The sequence below is a fragment of the Pholcus phalangioides genome, unplaced genomic scaffold (assembly GCF_987345545.1).
Source record: "Pholcus phalangioides strain wild (caught in Gottingen) unplaced genomic scaffold, Ppha-v1.0 ptg000024l_1, whole genome shotgun sequence".
In the NCBI taxonomy this organism is placed as follows: Eukaryota; Metazoa; Arthropoda; class Arachnida; order Araneae; family Pholcidae; genus Pholcus; species Pholcus phalangioides.
In genome coordinates, this window is record NW_028301616.1 from 20,608,104 (window position 1) to 20,626,854 (window position 18,751).

At 40.6% G+C, this 18,751-nt stretch overlaps 1 protein-coding gene across 2 annotated transcripts in view; it reads right to left on the bottom strand.

Moving 5' to 3' along the window:
- The window catches only part of LOC149068961 (puratrophin-1-like), a 155,223-nt gene that overhangs the window by 49,754 nt on the left and 86,718 nt on the right, over positions 1-18,751 (bottom strand). For both annotated transcript variants that reach the window (XM_089250415.1, XM_089250416.1), the window contains one exon: positions 94-739. In XM_089250415.1, coding sequence (XP_089106541.1) covers positions 94-739 — 646 coding nt within the window. The remainder of the gene's footprint in view (positions 1-93; positions 740-18,751) is intronic.

An 18,751-nucleotide genomic window follows, 5' to 3' on the forward strand; every position in this document is an offset into this window, starting at 1 on the left:
GGCACGCAAAACCGCAGGAAACGATTTCGGCTCAACCCATCGCTGGGTTAATTAATAATATGCGGACCATCAAAAGCCTAGTTTTTAACTTACCAGAGCAGAATTCTTCTTCACTGGCCAATGGCGCCACACAATCGACTGTCCCAGATACCCCACCACAAGCGAAACCAGACGAATCAGGTGTATCCAAAGCGTAAGTTCGTGATTCGTCATCCTCGTCCGTCTGAACCCAACTGTCCCTAGTACTCCTGTGCACTTTCCGGGTCTTGCACTCACTGGACGAGCCGTCGAATCTCCACAGGTCCCTAGCCACTTGTTTGAGTTCGATCCGCTGCAAACCTCTTTCCAGAGAAACTAGCAGGTGTGCTAGTATCCTGGACAAGTCCTTTTCAGTCCTATTCCCGTCACCATCTTCATCATTATCTTCACCGACGCCATCCTCTCTTTCCTCGTCGTCGGGAAAGTCTTCTTCCTCGTCCGGGGACAACATGCCGGACATGAGCGAACAGAACATCTCGGCATCTAGGGCTCGCTGTTGGATCCGACCCTTGTTCTTGTGGACGAGTAGGATTCCCTGCCGGACGTCCACAAGGAAATAGAAATCCCCGTCGCCCAGGAGACACGAGTCGATCGCCGAGAGCTGGACTATCACTGAGTTGCGTACGCAGAGCGGCCAACCGGATTTCTTCTTACGGTACCTCCTGTGGTAGTGCCGGAAAGAGCTGGGCACAGCGGCATCCTGTAGAAATACGGGAAAGAAACTTTCAGTACATTTATTCACTAAACATCGAAAATTGAAAGCAAGCATCGCGAAGAATTAATCTAAGCTGACATAAACTGTCTATACAAAAACCCTCCCGGATTATGTTTCCCGTGGGCATGTTTGTGATGCTATGCATTAATCATAGATGGCTATGAAGCTGTAGCAATGTATGGTTGGTGTATGCAATGTGCGGTTGAGTTATTAACTTTTTTTTATTTTTTATTTTATTTTAAAAATTATTAACCTTTCATCTTTCAAGCTTTCGTCACTCGTGGCTCCCCCAGAATAGTTTAGTACACGGGGTTTCCAACGTAAAAGCTTTCGCGGAACCCTTGATCGGTATGAGACTTTTCCGTGGAAACCTTGATGGTAGTGTTGCTCATAGCGTGCGTCAAGGCTCCAAGGGGGGATCGCCAAACTTTGTCAGAGCCATCACGGGTAATCACGAGAAATCGCATAACCTTTCATCTGGGTACTTTCAAGCTTTTGTCACTCGTGGCTCCCTCGGCAAATTCATGATTCGTCTGTGGCTTCCCCCAGAATAGTTTAGTACACGGGGTTTCCAACGTAAAAGCTTTCGCGGAACCCTTGATCAGTATGAGACTTTTCCGTGGAACCCTTGATGGTAGTGTTTCCCCAAAGCGTGCGTCAAGGCTCCAAGGTACGTCGCCAAACTTTGTCAGAGACATCACGCCAATCTGGGGATATTGGTTTCTGTCCCTATTTATGCTTTGAAGGGATTCTTTTTTTTTTTTTTTTTTTATGGGGAAAATATCTAACAAACTATTCTGGAGAGCCCCTTCCTCTGCCGTCCCCTAGTTGCGGCTCTGTCAATGCCTATCCTGGGATAGGGTTCAATGAGTTTTCTTGTTGCGGGGGTTTTATGCATGGCTGTCTCAATATTAAGGGTTACCCATCATGGGTTCCCTGGGCAAAGAGATGTTCTGTGGCCCCCCCTGTTTAGCTGGAAGTAACAACTTACATACTTACGCTCGAAAATCTACCCGGGTCGGAGGAGATGAAACTACTATTACCTTTTTCACTGAAGTTTGGTCATCTGAATTTGTTGAAATATGTGACACTTTTTCGTCAAAGTGCAAAATAGAGAACAGCAACAAGGACTTTTTATTTTATTTGCAACCTCACTGGATTCCAAAATTGTTTAGGGATCCATGACGTTTGATTTCGTGAACCCCAAAAAAGCTCTCACGGAACCCCAGTTAGAAGTTATGGTTTAGTAGATGCTTTCACCTATAAAAGAACCACTTGGAAGTTTAAGTATATAGGCACACAAAAAATCAATATCCCCAACTTGCCGCGAAGTACACTTATGGGGGGGGGGGGCGATCGTGGGAATTATCATATTTTAAGCAGGAAACTTTAACATTATCTTTATGGGAGAAATTTTCGTGCCGGAGGATTTTATTCATTCAAGTGGGAGTATATCAGCTTCTCCGTTACACGATTAAACGGGGCCTACTGTAAATGCTTGAATTTTCATGTTATGTAAGTATCATGTTGAAGGTCTGCCTGCTCTCTGAGAAGAGTCTTTTGCAAATGGGCGATCGGCTCCATTCGCGTCAGAAAAGCCGCAGGAAACTGACTTCAGATAAAACGAAGTTTAGTTGCCACACATCCTATAAAGGAACAATGGCAAAAACCTCAATCATCCTGTTACTGGTTACTTCTATATACAGGGTGATTATAAAAAAAACTATCCCGACATATGGGCCTCTAACTATCATACCATTCGCAGAAACTGAATGAAATTTTGGCATAAGGTATTTTGATGTATGCGCTCAAGAATGATATGGAAAACAACAGTGTCACTCTAACAGTTACGGTTACAGTGAGAAAATTTCGAAAATATCAAATGGCAACACCAAGTTTTTTGTATTGGAATATGATCTCCATTGTGAAAAACCCTAAATAGCGTTCGAACGGCAACTGTAGAATGAAAATCACCGGCGGTAGATAGGCTAAAAGTGAGGACAACCAATAAGGACAGAGAAGTAGCATAAAATAAAGCATTTTATTGTGTTTCACAAATTTTCCACATGACCTTGTGGATGACTAATCAGGCTGGGATTTCAGCCGAAGAAACGGTGTGACGAATGAAACGAACATTAATGCTCTGGTGCACGGCAGAGTCCTTTTTACTTTTTCCTTGCCTAGCTCCGGGGATTTTTGTGCTACAGGTGCCATTCCAACGCTATTTAGTGTTTTTCAGTATGGAGATCGCATTCCAATACAAAAAACTTGGTGTTGCCATTTGATATTTTCGAAATTTTCTCACTGTAACCGTAACTGTTAGAGTGACACTGTTGTTTTCCATATCATTCTTGAACGCATACCTCAAAATACCTTATGCCAAAATTTCATTCAGTTTCTGTGAATGGTATGATAGTTAGGGGCCCATATGTCGGGATAGTTTTTTTATAATCACCCCGTATTTTAACCAGACTCTCGCCCTCCCATCTTGATTTCAACACTGTATGAATTCGCTTGTGTAATACGTATAGCATTGATTATTCAACTGGAATAATATGTCCTGATGATATGTTAATCTCCAACTAATATGTCTATTACCCCTTGGGGCATTCGGGAGGGGGGGGCGCCCACGAGGAAAAAACCAAGTTGAAGGAAAGTTGCTACAAGAATCTATTTAAATAGCAAAACAAAGCTTGATTTTGGATGTAGGGACAGCAGAAATGAAACATGGTCAAAAGGGTGACCCCGGGAAGAAAAAAAAATATATTTGGGCCAATTAAAGTTGACTGGTTCTTTGCTGCGCATGTCACTCGCAACATGACATCTGAGGGGCGCGGTAGCCCGGTCGATAAGATGCTCGCCTAAAGTACCAAAGGATGTTTGGAGGTGTCGCGAGTTCGATACCCGGTTCGTCCTTGTCAGAAAACTTTTCGGACACAGGTGTACTACAAAAAACGGCGACCTGACCGCAACAAAAAATTGCTATCGCAGGGAGTCCCCCATCGAGGGGTTAGCGCACCAACCTCTCGATGAGTATAAAAAACAAGCCTGCCGTTCGGAATCGGCAATAAATTGTAGGTCCCGGTCTAATTAGCCCTCGTGTGCAGAAAATGACCGTGGTGCGACAAAAATGATCAAAATTATCAACATGACATCTGATGGGACAAAGTGAGGACAATCAGGAGGATGACTTTCCCTTGACCCACGACATATCAAATCAACAGACTCTCCGAGCACCATGCCGAGGGCTAACCTGGGTAGAAAAGATTGCTGTCTCCACTCGGAATCAGACCAAGCACCTCTTGCAAACTGGTCAAGCGCACTGATTATTACACCACAGAGATATGACCTTTCTTCCTTTAAAACATGCACCGTAACGTGACTTGCTGAGTAGATACATTGCAGTCTATCTTAACTTCAGCGATAGGTCTACAGATGGCAGTAGAGATGCTCCTGTGTTTGATTCTCCGTGGAGACAACAGGCTTTTCTTCCCAGGATCGGTTTGGCACGGTGTTCAGGGAGTCTCTTGATTTGATGTAAATTGAGGACACTTATATGGACAGAGATTTTTGGCGGGGGTGGGGATTCTTGCTAAATTGACGAGATAATTCACTTACGAACGATTCGACTTACTGTCGATCATTGAAACTATTGTTTCATCCACCAACATTACACATCAACGTGAATCGATATCCTCCTATATCAGATTATTCAATCGAATAAATTAATATTTAATCACAAAACATGGCCGTCATTATCTCGAACAAAGAACGAGGAAAAGTCCTTGACGTTCCACACACACAAACACACAAAAAGTCCTATTGTCTAATCAAATCTAATGGGCATCCATCCAATGGGGGGTGCGGACCCGAATCATACAAGGTTAATTAGATCAAACATCGATCATAACATGCGAATAATACAATATTTACATGCGGTAAAAATTCCGATATCTCATGAAGGTCTGCAACCTTTCATTATTATAATATATATATATAAACTGGTTCGGAACGGGTTACGAGACACCATCATCACCACCAACACCCCTAAGGGTGTGGAGTCAGTACCCATGATAATAATAGCTGACCATTCGAACGGAATATAAAACACACTCGCGGAATAGCAATGCGGTCGGTCATCAGAAAAAACACATTGGAGGAGATTATTTTTAAATATAAATAAATAAAATTCCCACAACGGAGGAATATAAATTAGTAAATAAGAAAAATTTTCTTAAATATACGAGAAAAATCGTAAAAGATAAGCTAAAAAAAATGAGGAAGAAGTGACAAAACACATTTGAGGTGAGAGTTCATTGCCTCTCCTTAAAAGTCAAGACAAGTCCAAGTCCGTCCCCTTCCTCCTTGACCTTGTGGAAATTGCCAAGGGGTCCTTTTTTTTAAAAAAAATATATATATATGGTTACAATGTTTATTTACCCATGATTATATTTCCCTGGTCTTGTTAGTTTAAAAAAAAATGAGGAAGAAGGGATTTATGTGTATATAGTAATGTCGGCACAGGGAGGGACTTTTTACGGGTAGATTATAGCGGTAATAACGATGAGCGCGGGAACCGTTAAAATTGGCCCTGTGGTTTGTGGGCCGTGATTTATTTTGACCCGAGGATGTTATATGGAGATCTTTTTTTTTTTTTTGACATTGGATTAAATTTGGTATGATTGAGATATGAATAAGGGTCGTTGGATCCCTATCACACGGTAGTCCTTTATTCTTTCCATTCAGTATCATTATTAGAGCCCGGAAGTTGAATAAATGCCAAAAAATGAAGTGCTAGAAATGATCAAAATAGGCAGGCAAAAAGCAATGCTTGGCAAAAGGCAATGACAATAAAAATGTTTAAAACAATGCCTGGCAAAAAGCAAAGCTTGGCAAAAGACAATGACATTAAAAATGGCTAAAAAAAATTCCAGGCAAAAGGCAATGGCACTAAAAATGCCTAAAAGAATTCCTGGCAAAAGGCAATAGCACTAAAAATGCCTAAAAGAATTCCTGGCAAAAGGCAATGGCACTAAAAATGCCTAAAAAAAATTACTGGCAAAAAGCAAAGCCTGGCAAAAGGCAATGACACTAAAAATGCCTAAAACAATGCCTGGCAAAAAGCAATGCTTGGCAAAAGGCAATGGCACTAAAAATGCCTAAAAGAATTCCTGGCAAAAGGCAATGGCACTAAAAATGCCTAAAAAAAATTACTGGCAAAAAGCAAAGCCTGGCAAAAGGCAATGACACTAAAAATGCCTAAAACAATGCCTGGCAAAAAGCAATGCTTGGCAAAAGGCAATGGCACTAAAAATGCCTAAAATAGTCAATCAAAAAAAAAAAAATTATAATTAATGGAAAAAGGGGGAAGTAACTAAAAGCCACGATATTAAGAGGCCCGAATACTGGCTAAAAATAAGCTGCACCAGGGCCGTAACTAGGATATTTTTGCAGCCCGGGGCAAACATTATCTTGCTACCCCCTCCCCCAATTTTAAAATTCGATAATTTTTTAGCGGTGTTCTTTGTACCCACCTAAAACTGCCGCGCCCTGAATTTTGCTGCCCGCACTCTCACTGAATCTACAATTTCAATAACAGATTATATGCCACAAAAAAAAGTGTTTGTGGTTCTTCAAGGGTAGGTCGGAGTTTGATTTAATTGGATACTCAATATGCACTTTTCTGACATGATAAATAGTGCTAGCTAAAATTAAAAAAATTAACATACAGGGTGTCCTGTAAGTGCTTATGCGACCTATGTTTCATCAACCATCCGTCGTAGAGGTACGATTCCAATTTTAAAAAAAATGCTCTAAAGGCGTTCAAAAATTACCCTGCACCAGTTTCGAGAGTGAAAATATAGTGAGCGCCGCCTCTACAGTGGTTCGCAATTTCAAGACGCAAATGTGAGTCGATCTCAATGTTAAAAAAGCCTCACCACAGAAAGTAACAGGCCTCTCTCAAATAGTAAAAATATTCCATCACACTTCACTCAGAATTTCTAATATAAATGGCACCTCCAAAAAATTCACACAACACAATACACCAGTATTTCCCAACCAGTGTGCCCCGGCACCCTAGGGTGCCACGATATCGGCTAAGGGGTGCCGCTAGATATTATAGAGATAAATAAATAAAACACACATAACAGTCCACTTAAGGTCTTACAATTACAACTCGAATTAATTGCTCTTATGCATGACAGACTCATAGAATAAGTCGCCATCTGGTGGCAGTGTCAGCAATGTGAGCTTTGGCCTGAGAAGTCCATTTCACCTATAGTCATTGGATATACTTACTTACTAATCAAAACGGCGACCCAGTCCATATTCCGAAGAATTTCTAACCTATAAGGTCTCCGCCCGGGGTAAACAAGAGTATGACGGTGGTAGTAAGTGTCCAGATGATGTGAATAATCAAAGTATCGAAAAATACACGCGTATATATATACACTAAAACAGCGGTTCTCAACCGGTGCTCCGCGGAGCCCTTGAGGGCTCCTTGTGCACTCTCCAGGGGCTCCGCGGCCGCTCTAGGAAAAAAACATTAATATTTTAAAACATGATTATAAATATTTTTAAATAGTAAAAATAAACCAGTAACTTTATGAATAATTAAAAATGGGCCTACGGGGCTCCGCCATAGAATTTTTTTACTAAAAAGGGCTCCGCGAGTCAAAAAAGGTTGAGGACCGCTGCTCTACGGAATCTCTAACGAATTGGTACATGCCGGAATGTGCGTGTATATGTTGTAAATCTAACGGGAAGTTTGTTGTTGTGTAATGCTTGTTATGTGTAGTGCGGCCATCTGTCAAGAAATAGACTGCAAGATCTTGAGGACAATTTACGTGTTTCGTTGCCAACTGTAAGGCCCTGATTTCAAGTATCTACGCTCTAAGCATTCAATCACAAGTTTCATATTGATTAATGATTAATCGAACAAAATTTAACCGATGGATTTGTACTCCGTGATTTTTGTTGTAATGAACTGCATTCTGTATTCAAGGAAGGGGGGTGCCCCAAGATTTTAATCTTATTCCCGAGGGTGCCGCGAACACTTCAAAAGGTTGGTAAACACTGCTATATATACACGCACTCGGACTGTTAGGTACACATACTCACACTTCCGGCACAACTCAATCGGTAGTACATTGCTCATGGTGATAGACCGGAGTTTTGCTGTTTGAAAGAAAGAAAAGAAAGCCGGGGGAGGGACAGCAACAAAGATGTAGGGCCATGCTGTGAAGACCCGGCTTTCTGAGGAATAGGCATAAAGCTCTCAGAGGCGTAAGCAGGGGTGGGGCCATAGAGGGCTCACTCCCCCCCCAAGACTGCTATGTAAATGCTTTTCGACGATTGGTAACCCCCAAAATTCTCAGGAAGAGATTTGTTTTGTCTCCAAGCCCTTAGTCCCCCCCCCCCCATTTCAAGGGTCGGATCCTGCGTGTATGCCCCTGATAAAAGTTATTCAGCACTCGCCAAGCTTTGCAAAACATCCGAGCAGTTTCAACAAGCCTGAACTTGGCCTGTTAGATTTATCAAAGTGTTTGCACCGTTTCACGGAACAATCATACTCAGTTTATACTGCATACCTCGATAATGAATCGATATCAAACGAAATTGACAAATTGCCGATTACAATCTACTACAAGGCCTAGCTTCGTTTTTATTCTCAACCCCGCCAGAAAACAGAACCAAGCCGGTTAAACAGGTGGGAATATATATATATATAAAAACCGATCACACACAGTTCAACCAACTCCCCATCTTACAACAATCATTAACAAGTCCCTCCGATCACGATTTCTATTCACGTGAACAGGTGTGAATAATGTGATGGCCAAACACACAAAAAAAATTGAGTATGAGCGACGCATGCGCGGGAATCCCACGGTTTTTTTTTTAACGCTATAAACCACGGGGGAAAAAAACGGATTAATATTCTGAACGATTAGCCAAAACGATAAGAATCGTTTCACGTAATAATAATAATAATGCCTGTATGTGTGGATAATAATTAATGGCCGTGCCGTTTTGGCTGGACAATTACCGGCCGATGAGTGTCAAGTCAAGGTGGAGTCTTTCGTATCAGTGGTCATATATGAGACACTATATACGTTATTTTTTTTTTGTTTCTTTTCTACGTTTCAACTCGAGATCTGATTGGTCTTTGATCGAACAATCTGGCATTGTTGTTGGATCGTTATTGTTTTTTTTTTTAAATATCCCATTGTATTTTCTGTATTGTTTCCGCTCATTCACATCTCTGTCTTCCAGATTTATATGGTTTGAGTAAGAGATAGGTTTGTTACGTGTATACCCTACTTGCCCGGTACCCTATATAGCCTTATCATTCATTATTCGTCGATAAGCATGGTTATCGTTATCTGCGAAAATTCGGATTCGGGAAGGGGGGGGGGGGAGGTGTAGCGGTCAAATCAAAATTTTGGTACTACGGGGGAACCTCTCCTAAGGAACACTTCTCATTAGCAGACACCTCCCGTTAAGGGGCCGTTCAAGTATTACGTCATCATCGATGGGGGCGGGGGTTTCCGATTTGCTGACTTTTGATGACAAGGGGGGGGGGGGTTTGGATAATGCTTACGTCATCAACCACCCTTTATGAAAATATGAGTTAGAATTCAGAGGGGCAGAGCTGATGACGAAATTTTGCTGACAAGGGGGAGGGGGTCAAAATGGCTGAAAATTTGCTTACGTAATACTTGAACGGCCCCTAACGGACACTTTTCTGATTCCCCCCATTACCGTGGAATAGGGCTTTAATGTACAGGGTGGGTAGTAAAAGTCCGTAGAAACTTGAAAAATGAATGAAAACCGGAAAAATAACGGAAATAAAAAAATGGTTTTCTGGGTTAGCATCGCTAGGTCGCGGGAATTTTTTTGACCGAAAAAAACAGCTGATAGGTAGCGCTGACGTACACATGTGTAAGAAAAGATATGCAAATAACGAACAGAATGTCTCCAAATCGTTTATTACAGCAGCATGTGTTCTCCACATGACCACCACCACAACAGGGGATAACACATAATGTGTATATTGTGTTGTATAACGTGCGATAATGTGTTAATCCCCTGTGTTGGTGGTCATGTGGAGAACACATACTGCTGTATCAAACGATTTGGAGGTATTCTGTTCGTTATTTGCATGTCTTTTCTTTGACTTGTGTACGTTAGCACCACCTATCGGCTATTTTTTGGTTATTTTTTTTCCCTGTCTTAAAAACATTTCCATGACCTAGCAATGCTAACCCTTCAAACCATTTTTTATTTCAGTTATTTTTCTAGTTTTTATAAATTTTAAAATTTTCTACCGACTTTTTTCCCACACTGTATTTTATTTTCCGTTAGTGGACAATAAAGTTAGGTAAACTAAAAAAAAGTAGAAAATCTTATGCATAATCCGCCAATTAATTTCATGATTAAGTAAATATAACTGTGGTCCAGGATGCTGATTCAGAAAATAGTGATGTTAGTTTTGTTTGCACACGTTGATACGTGTGAAAAAAGCCAACATTACAAGACATAGTGGTTTTCATGTTTTTATCTTCTTTACACTTAATTTCATGCAATTTTCATTGCAAAATATGTGTCGTGGACGTATCATGCATGGGTAAAAATAATTAATTTGTTTAATGAAAAGAAGAAAGGTTATCAATTTTTTTTACAGGACTTCCAAACTTTAATTGGGAATTATGCATAATCACCGGTGAAAGTGATAAACGTAGTGAAATTTAATCAAACTTTAGACGATTATCGAGACGATTGGTGATTATGCATAATCACCGGTGCATATCACTTTTATGCATAATAACACGTATACATTTAAAATGTATAGGAACCGAAGCCAAATGCCGTATACACACACATATATATATATATATATATATATATATATGTCATGTGTGACAGTCGTATAGACAAGTTTCCACTGTATATCGTACCACCCTGACAGTTGACACACCCCGTTATCGAACGAACTTTTTCGTCCCATGGGTGTCCGTTATCAAGAGGTTGTTCTGCAGTAGCATCAAAATTGTGTACACGAGGGTTGGCTTGTTTTATAGTGCCATACAATTTATTCGTTAATGCCATTGAAGCCATCATATTCATGAGAATTCATGATGACAGATATTTCACATTTTTCCTGACTTTTGCCAAATATTTCACATTTTTCCTGACACTTTCGTCAAATATTTTGCTTTTGACAAATATTTTACATTTTTCCCGACTTTCCCCCCGACCATTTTTCATTTCCCTTATTTTCCAGGTAGCTGGAAACCGTGTCGTACCACTTCACGCACATGCGCAATCATGACTGGAACAAATTTCAAACGCAGCGATTCTCAACCTTTCGAATCCCGCGGTTAAGTACGTTAATTTATTTTCTGTTAATGTGATATGGGGCAAGTTACTCACGGCCCAGTTTGGCTGATGTCGGGGCTCGGCGGTAGAGAAACACTTGCCTAACGCGGGGGTTCTCAACCAGGTACTTCCTTGCGGTCTTGGCAAAGTGTAAGGCGGATTGGGGGGGGGGGGCTTTGCACGGTTGAAAATGAAGTGGAAGTGGGAGGTTGTCGGTTAAGAAAAGGGGGGGGGGCACAAAGAGCTGTGGAACAATATATATATATATATTCGCTTTCAGAATCTGCCAGAGCTGCCCGTAGAACTAGAAGCATCATAAACGCATGGGTCCACACGAGCACCTCACGTGCATAGGGTAGGTCTTCACAGATCCGAGGTGCCAGGTCACCATGGCATCTAAAAATATGTATATAGATATATTTTTTAGTTTCAACTAATAAATATATATAGATATTTTAGCCTAAAAGATTTGTGTGGGATTACTAATTCGGGGCGAAAGAAATAACATGGCTTGGCTCCTAACTTTTTCTCGATTTGTCAAGCCCTGCCATAGAGGGTCTATAGACGTTATTTGTTTTTCTTGCCCCTCCCTTTCTTACTCTATTTTGAATATCTGCTCTACCCTGCATTTCCTACATTCTTAATTTCAGCTGCTCTCCTACACTTTCTCCAGATTTCTGTTCTCATTTTTTTTACTTCCAGCATCCCTGCACACCATCGTGGCTCCCCACATCCTACAGCAGGAGCCCTTAGGCTAGGATCTTTAATGAACCCCCAAGGACAGATTTCCCATTCTAGCCCTCCCCCCCATATTGTGAATTTATAATGTGAAAAAACAATGATAAAAATCGTCTCGGGCACCCGGGTTGGAGCCCTGTCAGCGCTACCCTAGTGCGAGAGTCATGCACACCACACACATAGCGCTATCAGTAGCACATGGCGTCAATTGGAAATCATAGACGGTGGATACACAAGTTCTATCTCAACTCTAGTAGCAGCAAAGCATGAAACGATCCATTGTTTTCTAATCATCCAAAGAGAAGGAGCCGTTTCACACGTCACTTGAACTCCGCTACGTGAAAGGGGTCTTTTATACGAGTCCATGAGACATCAAATTGAATATCTTTGGTTGCTAACTTCAATGTTGATCATCAGTGAGATAGAGTGGAATGTGTTGGAAATTTGCCAGAAAAGGATTTTTCGAAACTTTGAAAAAAGAACAAGTCACTAAGAATACGGGTGTCCATAAATATGTAGTTAAAAAATTCAGAAAAATTGCAAGAATCTTCATATTTGAATGTGAGTTTGCGAAAAAGTTATTCTCACACCAAGAGGGATTTTCTTGTCGACACTGAAAAAAAAATTGGTTCGAATTTTTGTCGACAGTGGGCGTAGCACGAAAGCAAATAAATCACTGGAAACGCAGTCGGCTCCGCTTAATCGGATATTGTGTGCTTTGCAAACAATAAATCCGATTAAGGGGAGAAAACAATTCGATTGCCATTTTACAACGTTAGTATAGTTTGTATATTGAAAACTGATTCAGGATCAATATTAAAAAAGCTTCTCGAATAAATCAGACATCAAAAATGAACTGAAAATTATATTCAATGATCACAGTATCAAAGATTTTGAACTTCATTAGAAAATTTAGTGCCCTCTATTAGCTGAACAGAGGATAAAAATAAAATAATTAAATGTACGTGTGTTGAAGACAACTTGGAATACTTGGAGGTCAGTACCTACTCTGAAATATGTATTTATCTTAACCTAGAAACACATATTTCATATTATTTCAAATGTTTCATTTAATAAAAACATTATGTGTATAGTGGTCGATGTGTATTAACTGTTGACGTGTGAAGCGTAATATTCGATTAAGGGCGGTATTTCCCAACGTGAGCGTTAACGCCCCCCATCCCCTTGGAACATCTGGAATGTTCCAAGGGCGTGGGGCGGTAGAAGCTACGGGTATAATATAGGATCCTATGGGTTAGATTGCGTTGGGGGCGATGCAGGGCCGTCTTAAGAGCATAATGGGCCCCCGGGCCTAGTGATTTTTCTGAGGCTCTACCAGACGAATTTTTGAAAATTTCAACCAGATCTCATTTTCGTGAGGCCCCTTTTCTCCTGAGGCCCCCTGGGCCCATGCCCTAAGACGGCGCTGGGGCGATGGGAGAAAAACATTTCTGAAGAAGGGGACGATGGGACAAAAAAAGGTTGGGAAACTGGTTTAAACCAGCGGTTCTCAATTAGGGCTCCGTGTGCACTTCCCAAGGGCTCCGCGGCGACTCGAGGAAAATAAAATAAATCAGTAAATTTGATAGATAAATAAAAAAAAGAGGTCTACAGGGGTCCGCCATAAAAATTATATAGTACTGAAAAGGGCTCCGCGAGTAAAAAAATGTTGAGAACCGCTGGTTTAAACTAGTCACAATTTTTTGATAAGAGATCCACACGGATTGGTTAAATTCAGGTTTTTAACCAATCTATGTTGATCTCTTATCCAAAAATTGTGACTACAGTTTAAACCATGACGGTGAATACGGCCCCAAGAGGAATAAGTCGTTGAAATTATGATGTTAAGCGAGGGCGAACTTGAGCATTGTCTCTATTGGAGAAATTTTGGTGCCGGAGGATTTTATCCCTTTAAGCAGGGTAACCGTTTATCCGCCATCCGATTAAGCGGGGTCGACTGCAAATCAGAGTCCTTAACTTACATTAAACATGTATGATTAACAGTGTATTTCCCGAATTTTCCTATTACTGGTGCTTACGTAAGGATTTCATTAGTGTATAAAGCACTATTTGGTGAAATTTTTTTGCCACGAACCGCCCGCGGAAGATTCACGAACGTTTCGGACACAGAAAATATCGTAGAAAGGTTCAAGTTCGATCACTCCTTCCGGAGGCGTTTCCACGCCCTCGATCGACAAAAATTTGAACTGAATTTTTTTTTTTATGAACCAGAAGAAAAATAAATCCCCATCGTGTGAGAATAAATTTTTCTCAACCATATTCAAATTAATAATTTCTCCAAGTTTTATGAATTTTCAAAGTATTTACGAATTTATGGCACCACACCCTGTGGATGAAACAAATTTTAGGCAAATTAGAAGCCGAGAGAGGGAAGCAAAACTAATATATTTTGAGCGTCGAGAGATGACCACAAACAAGCACCAGCTTTATTCTAATCCGGATGTTGATCGCGTAAATGAACCGAACCCATGTCTCTTCCTCCATTTCTTTGTGGGGGAATGGGACAAACAGGATGTGGGGCTCACAACGATACCATTGTGATTAATCAATTCACAACAACGGGCAAGTGGATGCCCTGCCATTTTCAATAACCATCATCACCCTGACGATGAGTCAGTCTCACGTACCCAGTACGAGTACCGGGCTCGTGTTTTTTAAGGGAAAAAATAAATTTGATGGGAAATTTTTTTCCCGTTTTCTTCTGGAGAGTCGTGAGTTCCCATGTATTCGTTATATCGAATCAGTTGATTAATCCATGGAAATTCCGGTCGTCAGGGGTACGAACGCTGGCTCCCGGTGTCTGAGAGTCGGCGCCGTTACGGATTAGTTAAAAACCTGAATTTCAAGTTTAATAATGAATCCTGAATAACCAATCCGTAACGGCACCGACTCGCAGAATCGGAGACCAGCGGGAATTATATTACGTGGTTATATTATTGGTTAAATATTATTATATTGTGATCATCACCCGCCAGTAATGGTGAGTTTGGTAATTTTCTCAAAATACAATAAACGCAAAGGTGTCGTTGTGAGGGGGGTATGGGAGGCGGATCCGGGGTTGGCGGCCTTGGCTGTAGTACCAAAGCCTCCTAGATAGATAGTAGTACCAGGAAGGGTTTCGTAGTACCCCCTGCGTGGAACGCTGTCCTCGCCCGGTTCTTCCAGCATACTCGGGGTAACCAGCTTATATCGCCCATATGGAGACATTTCATTTTTTTTTTTCATTTCATGCCGTATACCGCCCAGGCTCTATCGACCATTGTCAATGTCAGCTATTGCCCCGGATGAAGGGCTCAGGACTGTGTCGGGCGCTTTATTATGCATGTGTAAATTACATATGTACCCAAAATTTACTCGTCCCAGCCATAAGGTCATTACATATGTGCACACACGACAATAAAACACAAATAAATAAGTAAATAAAAGATGACAATAATAATAATACAAATGGGGGAATAGAAAAAAATTACAAGATTCACAAAACGTCTCAAATATCACCGCCACGCGAACAGAGGCCTCATTCGGCGATTATACGCTTTTCAACCATGTCTCGACGGCCAAAGGGACTTACGGGCTCCCAGCTGAGCACCTCAGCACTCGGTAGAGTTTTTCAGGCATGTCTCGACGTTGTCGACCGGTCCAGGTGCAGGCCAACGTAACTTTTGTTGCGGGCTCCCAGCTGAACCCCTGAGCGCTCGACTGAGCTTTTCAGCCGTGTCTCGACGTTGTCTACCGGCCCTGGTGCCGGCCAAAGGAACTTTATATTGCGGGCTCCCAGGTGAGCCCCAACGATCGGTTGAGCTTTTGCTGCCATATTTTTCCATATTTCTGCGTTGCCGACCGGCCCAGGTGCCAGCCAAAGGAACTCTCATGGAGACAGAGCAGGAGTATATTTGGTGATAGTGGGCATTTTGTTCGTACCCTTAAGTGGGGTTGGCGTTCAATCGGAAGCGCTACAATAATGCTGTTCAATCGGTTATCGATTCCAGCACACAATATCCGATTATGCGTCGAACAATTCAATTGCCATTTTACAACGTTAGTACAGTTTGCATATTGGAAATTGATGAAGGATCAATATTAATAAAGCTTCTCACACATAAAAAATGAAATAAAAATTATATTTAATTATCACAATACCTAAGTTTTTTACTTTTCATTAGGAAAGTTAGCGCCTTAAATTGGCTAAACAGAGAAAAATCACTTGATAATTTTCGTCGCACTACGGTCATTTTCTGCCCACAAGGACTAATTAGACCTGGACCTACAGTTTATTGCTGATTCCGAACACGGCAGCCCTTCTTTTACACTCATCGAGAGCCCTCAATGTGGGACTCCCTGCGGTAGAGAGGAATTTTTTTCTGTGGTCATGTCGCCATACATCTGTTGTGCCAGGAAAGTTTCTGACGAGGAAGAACTGGGTATCGAACTCGCGACACAGCTCTAAACATCCTTTAGTATTTCAGGCGAGTATTTTATTGACCTGGGCTACCGCGTCCAACAGAGAAAGAAAAGAAAGTAATTAAATGTACGTATTGAAGACAACTTGAATACTTGGAGTCCAGTACCATTCTTAAATGCTTTATCTTAACCTAGTAACATATTTTCTATCAATTCCAAATGAAGGGTCCAGGGAAAGAACGACTTTACAGCAAAAATTATATTGTGAGAAAAACGAGTTTGAAAGTTTGGATTATAATGGTTTTCTCCCCCATCAAAACCAAAACTTTATAGCTATTTTTCACGGCTTTAAAGTCGTTTTACCCCAAAAATGATGGCACGTGGGAATAGTACGCCTTGAAAGCTACAAGAAGACAATGCTATCTCATTTTCGAAAATATTGCTGTAAAGTCATTGCATTCAATAAAAACATTGTGTGTAATGATTGATGTGTATTTTAACAGTTGGCGTACGAAGCGTTATATTCGATCAAGGGGAGAAAATTCGTTGAAATTATCATATAATAAGGAAGTTTGGTGCCGGAAGATTTTACCCATTTAAGCGGAGTTATCCGTTATCCGATTAAACGGGGCCGACTGTATTTCGTCACATCTGATTTTATTTTCCAAATCAAAAAAGGTCTCGGAAACGTTAAATCCTGGTAATAACGACAAAATTTCGCGGAAAGTTCTTTATAACCGAATCCAACTATCTTTGCGCTGTCCCAAGCGGTCAATTGACAAATAACTTAGTACCCTCCACATCGAATGTTATACTGTACACACATATCATAGCATGCTACAATGAAATGAATGCACTTTTGACAGGTTGTGGTGTCTACACCATGTTGACCCCGCCAACAGAAAATAAATTCCACCAAAATGACCATTAAAAAAAAAAAAAAAATCCGATAATAATTTCCGAAATAAAGCCATAATAACTTCCAGAGAGTTGATATCCATCGCATTTCCCACGGATTTTTACGTTGAATAAATCTTTCCAAGCCGAAAAAGAAACATAATTTAAATTTATAATAATATCCATTAAGAGTTCGTTCCACTTGAAACATCAACACACAAGAAGAGAGAGGTTTATTCATTTTATTCCTTTTTGTTTTTTTTTTGAAAGAAAAATTTGAAATCGCGGTCAGTAAGGCCGCGATGATAAGTTTACGAGGAAGAAGCACAACGTAATATACTGTAGTAATGTTTGTTATGGGTCAAGTCTGGGAGCAAAAAGGCAGGACACATTGAAAAAGATTCTTGATGAAGAATACCTCCCTTGAAACCGAGATATTATTCTCCCACGGTAAACCAAACACGAGATTATATTATGCATAATATCCTTCCTCATTATAGCTTGGCGAAAACTGAACTCGCCAACTGTTGCTGGAGTTCACTTTAACATGATTTTGTTATTGCTGGTGAAAGTCTGGAATTACTACTGAGACAAATGCGATTCTTCATTATTTCTCGGGGTGAACTAAATAGGACAAATTTTAGATAAGAATCATTTTTTACCCGTTGTGTTTTCGGTCTTAAGGTCCGAAACTAGCTGATGGGATTGAATCTGGTAATATTTTATGTATCGTGAATCGGAAAATAATTATTTTTCTGGGTGTGCCGAGAAGGATTTGAATTCCCAAGATAGGGGTGTATATATGGATCGAAGAGAGCGACTACTTTTTGAATAAGTATTGTTTTGTGGTATCTGAATGTGTATTATTTGATGAATAATAGCCATTGGGATTACTCAGAGATACAATCTATATATTCGTACCTCAGAACCATTCCATCGTATGCCCGTTTTTGTCAATTTTGAGATCTTGTAGTTCTCATTCTGTAGTTTAAGGCCATAATATTGTATTTTAGCCTAAATAATATTTAAAAGAAGTAGCCAAAAACAAGACTAAAGTATGTCCCAGTATACTTTTCGAAGAATTAACAAAATAATGAGATAAATTACTGTTTTCTCTTCAAATACAAATACGAATGCAAATACAAGGCCACAATGGGCAAAACGCCCAACGAGAATTCACTCGGCTAATTGAATGTGTATTGAACAAAGCTATTTAAAAATTTCTTTTATCCATGATTCTAGATTCATTTCAAATGAAGTAGCTTCGATGTTTTGCAGGGGGGGAACAGAGAATTTCTAATTTTTAAAACTGCTCAGTGATGAGCTGCATTCAGGCCCTACCGTGATAGAGATCGTGCATACGGAAGCACGTGGGAATTTTGCAAGCTCAGGTGGGCACGTGCATAATTTGGAAGCTCACGGGGGCTTTCGCGAAGTTTCCCAAAGTAGGCGGAAAAGCTAAGGGCATAATATAGGATCTTACGGATTAGCTAAAATCAGGGGAATCGAAAAAAAAAAAATTCTAAAGATGAGGACGATGTGTAACAAAAAATGTTA